Source organism: Choristoneura fumiferana, chromosome 18, assembly GCF_025370935.1.
Source record: "Choristoneura fumiferana chromosome 18, NRCan_CFum_1, whole genome shotgun sequence".
Classification (NCBI taxonomy): Eukaryota; Metazoa; Arthropoda; class Insecta; order Lepidoptera; family Tortricidae; genus Choristoneura; species Choristoneura fumiferana.
The window spans coordinates 10,914,316-10,924,751 of record NC_133489.1 but is presented as its reverse complement, the minus strand read 5'-3'; the positions used below and the strand labels follow the sequence as shown (position 1 = coordinate 10,924,751).

General features: G+C 37.7%; 1 protein-coding gene and 1 pseudogene across 1 annotated transcript; both read left to right on the top strand.

Moving 5' to 3' along the window:
- The first annotated feature begins 2,898 nt into the window (after positions 1-2,898).
- Positions 2,899-5,469, top strand: LOC141437903 (uncharacterized; annotated as a pseudogene).
- A 1,027-nt stretch (positions 5,470-6,496) lies between these two features.
- Positions 6,497-9,915, top strand: LOC141437970 (uncharacterized). Its single transcript, XM_074101579.1, has 4 exons — positions 6,497-6,732; positions 8,585-8,624; positions 9,223-9,619; positions 9,701-9,915. The coding sequence occupies exons 1-3, from the start codon at positions 6,693-6,695 to the stop codon at positions 9,497-9,499; spliced, it is 357 nt and encodes a 118-aa protein (XP_073957680.1). The 5' UTR covers positions 6,497-6,692; the 3' UTR covers positions 9,500-9,619; positions 9,701-9,915.
- Positions 9,916-10,436: the final 521 nt, after the last annotated feature.

The window sequence follows — 10,436 nt, the reverse complement described above, 5'->3', positions numbered from 1 at the left end:
GGGGGAGACCAGCGTTTACTACCAGCGGCCTCGTTGTGGCCAGCCCAGGCCGCAACCAATGACACGGCAGGCCGATGAATATAAAAGTGAACCAAGTAACGCCCCAAAAGAGAGGTAAAAAACTTCTTTTTATTTGTAATGCCTTCGAATACCCTCCCTTCTCTTTATGCAAAGACTATGGTTTGTTTTTTAATCCGAGATACTTAATGACGTTTCATGTGTTACCTATTTTTTGCGTCTCATAAATAGTGATGTGCCGCAACCGGTTATCACCGGAAAAAAGAAACTTGAAGAAGATTTTGTAGGTACCTGTTATATGTATAAAATATTAAGATATGAACGGATCCGTGACGTATTAACATGTAGGGCACTTAGGAAATTCTGGAAAAGGTGAAATGGGTCTAATAAAAATGCGAACGTTTTGGAGATATTTCTACTTTTTATAGATGTTGATATTTAAGTTTCAATTTAATTCTAAGTACGATCCCCCTCAATGCTTACCATAAAAACACACATACCATAACACGAGAAAACGCACTGAATCCAATCACAATACGAGTATAGTAATGAATGTCGATCGAATATGAAAAACATGAACGACGTTGTGTGATATTTGTAGGGCTACTACGAAATTCGTAAATCGATCGTCTTTCTCACTCTCCTAGGAAATAATATTAGCGTCAGCGGGACGGCACGATACGAACTTCGATTTTCGAATTTCGTAGTAGCCCTACTGGCCCTATACTACGAAATCCAAAACTCGAACTTCGTATGTTGCCATCCCGCTGACGATTATCTCATTTAATACGCTAGTGAAAGGGACGGTGCGATACGAACTTCGTTTTTCCATTTTTGTAGTAGCCCCTCTGTGTTATGATTTTTTACGTTGGCACTAAGTGATGAACACTATTCTTACCTGTGCTTAGATTTTATCACTTTATCGTAAAAGTGCATTTATATTTTCAAAATAGAAAGTAGAATATTGAATGCCTTAATGTTATTATATCAGAAACCGAAATCATAGAGCAGCACTATTCGATTTATGCTGGCCACATTATTTTTATATTTGACATTTCAGACTGTCATTTTAGTATCTAGGTTTCAGAAATAGACCATAGTCATAAATTCATGATGAAAGAGAAAGGGACGCTGAATTTTTTGATCCATTATTTTGAGAATCAATTGAATAAACTCACAAAAATCACCTCCCACCTCCTTTATTTGGTGGTAATTTGAGACATTGGTAAATCTCCTGTCATAATCTCTACTTCATATGTTAAGTACTTAATATGAGAGTATCTCACAGTCCAAATGAATGTAAATCAAAGCCGATGTGATTATGGCATGAGAAAAAAACCGGCCAAGAGCGTGTCGGACACGCCCAAAATAGGGTTCCGTAGCTATTACGAAAAAATTAAGTAATCTTTTTCTAAGGATTTCCTATTTAATACGGAATCTAATCTTACAAGCTTAGTTATATTTTATACCTTAGGCTGCTAGGTATTTAAGAGTAAAACTACTAATAATTCTCAAGCAAACTTAGCGGTTATAGTTTTCCTTGAAAGTTTTACTTACTAACACCCTGATTTTTTTCAAATGTTTTAAAAGACCAATCCAACGATACCCCACACTATAGGGTTGGATTGGAAAAAAATCACCCCCACTTTACGTCTATGGTAGGTACCCTAAAAATTTTTTTTTAAATTTTTATTGTACCATTTTGTCGCCATAGTTTACATATATATTCGTGCAAAATTACAGCTTTCTAGCATTGATAGTCCCTGAGCAAAGCCGCGGACGGAGGGACAGACATGGCGAAACTATAAGCGTTTCGTTTTTGCCATTTTGGCTCCGGAACCCTAAAAAGAGTGAGATACTTGACTATTGTGACGGACGCCTCAGACAAAAATGTAGTCTCGATGGCTTTGCTAACTTAGTGTCTACCTACTAAAGCAAACTTTGCTTCCGAGATTTTCGTTAAATAATATTTCTTAGGTTTCTCGCTTAGTAAAATTTATTTGTGGAAATATTGAGAATTCCAAAAACAGGATTATATAGGTATGTAACTACTTATTTAAATTTAATACTTTCCAGGCCCTGCTGCTATGACTATCCGTGCAAGGCCGACTGCTTCAACCACGGAGGCGCCACTCGCCCCAGCGGTCGCTACGCCCGCACCGTCTGGTACCCCGGCGAGGTGCCCGCTGCCGTTCCTCCTTGCCAAGCCTTCAGCTGCCCAAACCCCCCATTTCACCCTTGTTGCTACTACACCTGTGGCAGGCATATTTAAAACGCCTGTAAATTCGTTCTAGGTTTTATTCCAACAAAAATACAGGTATTAATTTGGTGATGGGTTTTTTGGTTTAAGCGTAATCTGGTTTATCAGTTATACTCGTATGTATTTGGGTCTGTCATTGTAGGTATTGAAATAAAATGAAAATTGAATTATGATTTTTATTATTTAGCATTAACGTAGTAACATAAAACCTGAATAGTATTCAACTATTCATGCAGCTCCATTTCAAAGTCAAAGTAAAAATATCTTTATTCTATTTATGCTATAACCTCAGCTATAACAAGCACTTATAAATGTCATAAAAAGCTACCACCGGTTCGGAAAAACCTGTTAAGAACAATCCGGCAAGAAACTCAACGAGGTATAATATATTAAATACATATCACCACCCTTTTCACACACTTTAGTAATCTAAATTAAAATTGATATTGTGGCATTAGTTTGACCACTTGGGCCAAGCTCTATGCTCATAAATTGGATAATACTAAATATTGTTTATCTTGTAATATATTATATAAAATTCTCGAGTAAAAAATGTTTGGTGGCCAATAATCCTTCGAACCGGTTTGACCGACTTTTATAAAAAAAAATATATGTATATTTCGGTAGGTCTAAGATGGTCTAAGAATAGGATGTAAACTATTTTTCATACTTCTACGCGGACGGAGTCGCGGGCAACAGCTAGTGTACGTATATAAAAAATAATACCTAGTGCCAATATTTTACTAACCCAACCAACTCAGAAACGTTGTCAAATCCCTGGTTATTATCATTACAAAGTTCCATATTTCAAAAACGGCTTAACCGATTTTAATTTCCTTAGCTAACGTTTCAGCTGAACTAAGGAAATTCACTCTTATGTAAAAAAATCGCATCGAAATCGGTTCATTCGTTCGGGTCAAACTTAATTTAAACACGGGTTTTGTTTACGTCGGGCTGACGTCGGGGGTTCAAAAGAAGCTTTCCAGATTTTTGTTATTAATTATTATGAGAGGGAGGCAAACCAGCACTGCAAGCCATGCCAAGCCAAGCCAAGCCACGCCAAGTCAAGCCAGATGACCATCTGATGGAAAACGTTCGATTTCGATCGAAAAAGAATTTGTGCGCCTTGTTGAACATTTTATTTGAAAGGAATACCATTTAGAAATTCCTCATCTGAGGATTTATGGGCTTTATTATCTAACGCACTCGGAGTCTCGGAATCATAATCGTTTTGACCACCTCTTTCTCTCCCACGTTCTAAGATCAGAATAAAAAGAGATGGTGAATGCGATCGCGAGCACCCGCTGGTAAGGTTAAAAATAGAACAAATTAATGTTTCTACCTCCCTTTATGGTGTCAATACTGGCTGATTCCATTGCAAAAAAACATCCATATTCAAAAACTGACAGACCTGAACAATTTTTTTATGAAATAAGTAAATCCTTTTATAAAAAAATAAATATTAAAATATTAAAAGCATTTTAAAAATAGGAAAACAGTAAAAAGACGCAGTAAGTATTATTGGAAGTAAAAATAATTCAAAAATAAATATTAAATAAATAATTGACCGACTGTTATCTACTTCTTTAGTTTGAGGCGTATATTCCAAGGAGCCCTGGTATGTCAGTGATTCTTCGCAATTCTGAATGCTTCCATCCGTGCCCTAGGTACGGGTGGGTGAAAGGAGAGGCCAGTATTTACTACAAGAGGCCTCGTAGTGGACAGCCTCGGCCTCAACCCTTCGTAAGAGAGACTGCTTGCTACAAAAGTGGACCATCAAACGCGCCAAAAGAGAGGTAAGCACCTTGACGGTGACACCAGACGAGCGCAATTTTTTGAGTTGTGCGTCGCGTTTTTTTGGTCGCGTTATTTCTGCTGCGTTCGGTTTTATACAAAAGTCCAGTTTGATTTTAACTTACGGTGACTCAAAATGAGCTGTACATTTTGTATGAAATCAAAAGGCAACCGAAAATACGTGACTCGCAACTCAAAAAATTACGTTCGTCCAGCTTCACCCTCAAGGCCCACGAAGTGCGATATACTTAGTTTGATCTTAGCTTATAGTGTTGAGGGTTACCGAGCGTCGCTCCGGCTAATCCTCGCCAACACGCTTATTCCAGAGAAAAGAGTAAGCCATTGTTCTCTCCTGAACACCACGTAGCAAAAGAATGAGGGCTATCGTTTCTTGTCTCACTAGATGGCGCACTGTTGCGTGAGGTTTTTAAGTATGGCTTTCAAAGTCTGTTATTACGGGCGTGAAAACAATGTTTAGATTAAAATCATATTTAATACACCTTAAAACCGTACCATAAAAATATCGAGCATGCCACAGTGTTGCATAGTCCCCGTTTTGTTCGGAAAAAAGGGAGGACAAAGGTTTCCGAAAGACAAAACTGTCTCAAAACACAGACATTCATTGCCCCGGAACGCATATTTTCCATAATTAATTTCAGATATTGCAAAATATTCACAAAATTATTCTAATTATAAATAAACCCGCGTAGCTCACCCAAAAACTATGAGATTTGACATTTCGGAGACCTCACGCTACACTAGCGCCTCTAGTGGCGAATTCATTCGCGATAGCCCTCATTGTGTTTACTTAGTGCATTTCGCTGTTACGTCGTGATTGATCAACAGCCATCAGAACAGGTATCCTACAGCTATAATTATAACTTCTCGTTGCAGACCATGCTGCTACGACTACCCATGCAGGGCTCATTGCTTTAACCACGGCGCCTGCACTCGCCCCAGCGGACGCTACGCTCGCACCGTCTGGTACCCAGGAGAGTGCTGCCCCGTCGTGCCTCCTTGCCAAGCCTTCAGCTGTCCCAACCCCCCCACACCACCCCTGTTGCTATTATACTTGCAACAGGCACATTTAACTGACTGCCGCATCTACTAAGACATTCGCATGTGCCCCAAACGCGCTTGTGCGTTCAAATTAACAATTTCTATCGTGAGTTATCACGAGCAAAATTACGCGAAACGCGCATTTGCGTTTAAGGGCACCTAGAGCGATATATACGGAATTATTTTAGGTTATGATTCACCTTTCACCAATAAGAGCTTTGTTTCAATGTGTGCACACAAATTGGTGATGGGTTAGGTACGTGTATAAGTGTAATCTGGTTAACCAATGTTCAATTTATTACGTTGTTGTTCAGTTTTGTAATAAAGCAAAAAACCGATTTTGTTTTTTACTATACCTAGTACCGATTTAGTAATACTTGTACAGTCGCCATCAGATATTTCGGAGCGGTCAAGGTGGTCTAAAATATCGGAACATGCACTCTAAGAGTATGAGTTCGTTTCGATATTTTTGATCACCTTGGCTGCTTAGAAATATCTGATGGTGACTGTAGCTATTCAGTTTGATCCACTATCCGTTGAGGAACAATTGTGTTTAACCCCTGACGCAAGAGGGGTCTTCTAAAATAAAAGTTTGACACTAACCTCGCTTCACCGCCACCAACCGCCACAAAACCAACTAAGTGACGTACCTACTCTGTACGCCACAAATAATGCCTAAAATGAATAATGCTTGTATACCTAGTCAAAAAAAGTACGGTCCGCAAAAAAGCTTGCATTAAAAATGAAATTTTTAACAAAAACTTATTTATGAGAAAGCATTTCCTTGCGGTGATTCTTATCTATGTTTCATTAAAATCGGTTCTGCTTTTTTTGAGATATTGAACTTTGAAGTACGATGTCCCCCGACAGCTGCTTAATTAGTTAGCTGATTGAGGGCGCAAGTATTTATTCAGGACTAGCGATCCGCTCCGGTTTTGCTTATCTTACCTTTACCTATCTAATTTCACATTTTTAAGCTTCATTTCCCAAAAACTACTCTCGCTCGAAGCCATGGCGAGTCTTTAGTGTATGTATCATATATTTAAACAATTCGTGAAAAATTGTCCAACTGATAGTGAACTGAACACCGCATCTTAAATCCGCTGCTTAGTTTAAAAGATCTAAGCGTACAGACTCACTATATTAGATTTTTTATGTTACTAGAAAAAAACAATGTACCTAATCAAGTCGCCGAATTTTTTTCTAAACCACACCCAAGTGAAGGTTGACAGTGTTTTAAATAATTCACTGCCCCACCGTTCTTACCCACATGTATCAGGTATATTTACTAATTGTAAATGTATATACATAAATATTTACAAAATACTTGCATACTGAAAAAACCCTGGCAGCCGCGATGTGGCCGCCTACGCATTTGCTCTCAGCTTTTCTTTATCTTCCTAGTATTGGCTTCGGCGCGCTTTTGCACGCACTCGTTGAGTTCGCAACCGCCAAGAATATCTATTTGGTTTTATCACGTTTTATTAAAAAAATACTGAGTTATCGCACCAGTTAAAAATAAAATTTTGGCCATTCCAAATGATTCTTTCGACGTCTTAAAATGAAGACTCTGCTCACAATACTGATTGTCAGTGCCGTAGGTAAGTGACTTTTTCAATAAGTACTTAAATGTTTTTGTACACTTGACGATATATTTTTTTACTTTAAAGACAAATTATATCCAGTCAAAAGGAGTCAATAATCGATTTCATCGTGATTAGGTACTATTTAGATATGGACCCATTCAAAAAATTGTAAATAATTAAGTATCAACATCATAATAATTATTTATCTTGTGATGTTAGCCGAGTTGTCTACCTTTAAATAAAATATGCGCAGTATGTGACCTGAGCCCCTTGATTTATATATTACTAGCTTTTGCCCGCGGCTTCGCCCGCGTGGAATTCGCCGCGGTTATCGCGCGCTGTTTCTCGGGAACTGTGCATTTTGCCGGGATAAGAAGTAGCCTATGTCACTCTCTGGCCCATACACTATACGTCGATCCGTCGCTCCGTTTCGACGTGAAAGACGGATAATCATACAAACAAATAAACACACACAGTTTCGCATTTATAATATTAGTATGGTTTTTTTTATTATTTATTGCTTAGCAGAAATAGAGTACAAATCTTATCCTACTTCGACGGTCCCCGCGAATAAACGTGTAATATCAAAACATCAGAAAAAATAAAAAACCGAAAAACTGTATAGCTCTTCATCTGATAGATTAAATTTGAAACAATGTGTGTAGAAAATAAAGAACATAAATACACCAACAATTATATTGTGAATTCACCAGTAAATGCAAAAATACCAAAAAATACCAATTATTTTTTATTCTTGTGAAAAAGTAGGTATTTGCACTTTTATTTCAAAGATGCTTCACACTATTAGGTACCTATTCATTGTTAAAGCGGCAAAAGGTCGAAAATGAATCATGCACTCCGTTACACTAATATTCAAAATAAGAAATTCGTTTGGATATTAATTGTTAATAAACGCTTGCAGGGATGTTTTTGTGAATTTTTGATATCACCTGTCCTATCAAACTGTTGCAGTTTTTATCTATTCCTGCTAGTTATATAGATGCAAAATTAAATACCTACACACTAACACTTGGAAAGAACATAGGCTGTTACACAAGCAAATTGATTCGCGTGCTTATTTCATGAGGCAATACACAAACGTGCAATAAAATAAATGACACGAATAAACGTGAAAAGTAGTTTTGCACAAATTCCAAGATACTCCGTGCCGATGATACACGTTTGTTATTGTTTAAAACAGACGAGATCCTATGTGTAACATAGATACTTATATTATTTTATTCATGCGAATTTTATATTTCTTTTTCCCTAGACAAACATTTACATTGCATTAAAATGCAATATTTATTATTATATTTACTTTAAAAAATACGTTACAGATAACTAGTCCGTTATAGATAAAAGAACGTAATTAAACAATAATAAAAAAACGTCTAAGCCATTACACGTTTGTTCGCGGGGGCCGTCGACTTGTAGGTATTTTAAATGAGAAAGCTTGTGAAGATGTTGGATGCTTATTACTCAATCACACGATAACGGTTCGCCGGATTTGGGTGAAATAAAATTTAGCACACAGATAGTCTATAACCTAGACATACTTAAAACACTTTTATCCCGTAAAGACCTTAAAGACAATATAAATTATTTTCAGATGAAGTCGCGGGCAACAACTACCTAGTATCATCATTTCAGTTCTCTATTTATTACTAATATACTTAGCCCTGCGACGAACGGACTGTGTAAGGACCTGTAGTGACACATTTAAAAGGTTCTATTGGTCACCCTTCGGGTACGGAACCCTGTAAACATGATTGCACGTAGTACTCGAATCACTGACTAGCAATCAATTGTGATAAAAGGTGATAAAAGTACAAACGTATTGAAAATATTTTTTTAAATATTTCAGGAACTCTTGGCGTCCGACACGCGGATATAGATATCAACAGGTTTGTATGTAATACTGACGCATTCACTGCTTGGCACATGCGACATTCATTAATGTAACACGTTACTCATTATACATCTGCCGCAAAACGCTTATATCATTTCTCTAAATTAGATATTTGTGATCATTGGGTATCTCCAAAAAGAAACTCACACAATGTTTTATAACAATTTCATTTAATTCTGGCAATGTTTGTGGCTTTTTCCATTAAATAAGCTCCATTCTCTCTCTAATTCTTTATATCCAGCAACTTCTAAAGTCGAAATAAATACCTAGGTATATATTGATAGGATAGTGCTTAACATTCCTACCTGCCTGATTCACTATAGAACTTTCGATACATTTACCTATGAAATATTTGTAAACACATAAAGCCATAAATTACTATATTCCACCAATAACAGTTTTCGATATGATCGAAATAGTTCCTACGTCAGTGCACAGTATCGTATAGGTAAACTAGACTTCTAACTGCGCAAGATACATTCCGCTTTCAAAACAAACGTAGCTTTTGATAAATATTTACTGGCTTATTGGAGTGGTGTCGATAGATCGTAAACTGGTTGCGTTAAAACAATATTAATTTTATTTTCCTGCAGAGTTAAACTTCTTCCGAACTTAGTTCCTGATCATTCGTCTTACAAACAAATTCGACGACCAAGTCTAGAAAAGAACGAACGATTAATAATCAGAAGCAATGATTATGACGATCATAGCAGCTGGTACCAACACCCGCGGGCGCCGATACCCGTTGTACACGACACCCGACGGCCGCCGGTTCAGAGGCTCCTCTCCAAGTCTACCAGCCGCGTGAAGACCCACGTCTCTTCTATCAGTCTGATGCGTATCTTAAAGAAAATGGTGCGAAAAACGTAAAGAACGAAGTAAGTTATATATACCCTGGAAGAGACGTGATACGAGCTGGCGAGGACAAAGCGGAGCAATATTCTCGGCTTCGATCAAAGGAAATAGATAGTCAAAATAGTTCGGCTGGAGGTAACATCTCCGACTAGTCTTGTGATAAACAATAATTCAACTTTTATAGATATTTTGGAATAAAAACATTGCTTGTTACAGACTCCGGTATATGTATAAAATGTCCGCATGATAGGACATTAGTGGCAAAAGCATCTTTTGGACGTGTTGTACTCCAAAAGCCTACTCTACTAGCATGTTCTGGCCGAAGAGCTCCCAGAAGCACTAAGTTCGTACAAATGTATGGACCGAAATTTGGTGCCTTACTGGAACAAGGTTCTCACATGGTCATCGGTCAGATTATGGATCGAAACAAAGTTAGTATTACAGTTAAAGCTATAAAATATTAGATTTTAAAAATGTTTAACGGAAATTCGTCGCATGACACGGTGTTTCTTATACACGTGGTCCGTCTAATGTTTTAGTCTACATTCGAGTTATTCGTGTCTTTCAGAAACTTCAGTTGTGTAAAATGCAGGTGCACGTCATTGTACAAGGTTGTGCGACCCCGAAATATTTAGTGGCACATTGTTGGGAACACAATACGCAATGCAATTTTACATGTCGAAACAGCCAGTTGGAGTTGAGTGGACCGCCAACGCAGACTTGTGGAGACGACTTGAAGTGGAAAGGAGATCTTCCAGTTTGCAAAGGTAGCTAGCAATTTTAAGTAAGATTGTTATGATAATGATCTAATGTCGATCTCAATTTGGGCACACCGTGTAACTGATATGTAGGTACATTCATGCCAAATTACAGCTTTCTAGTACTAACGGTCTCTGAGCATAGCCGCGGACAGACAGACAGACGGTCAGACTTATATAGTTGACTATGGAAC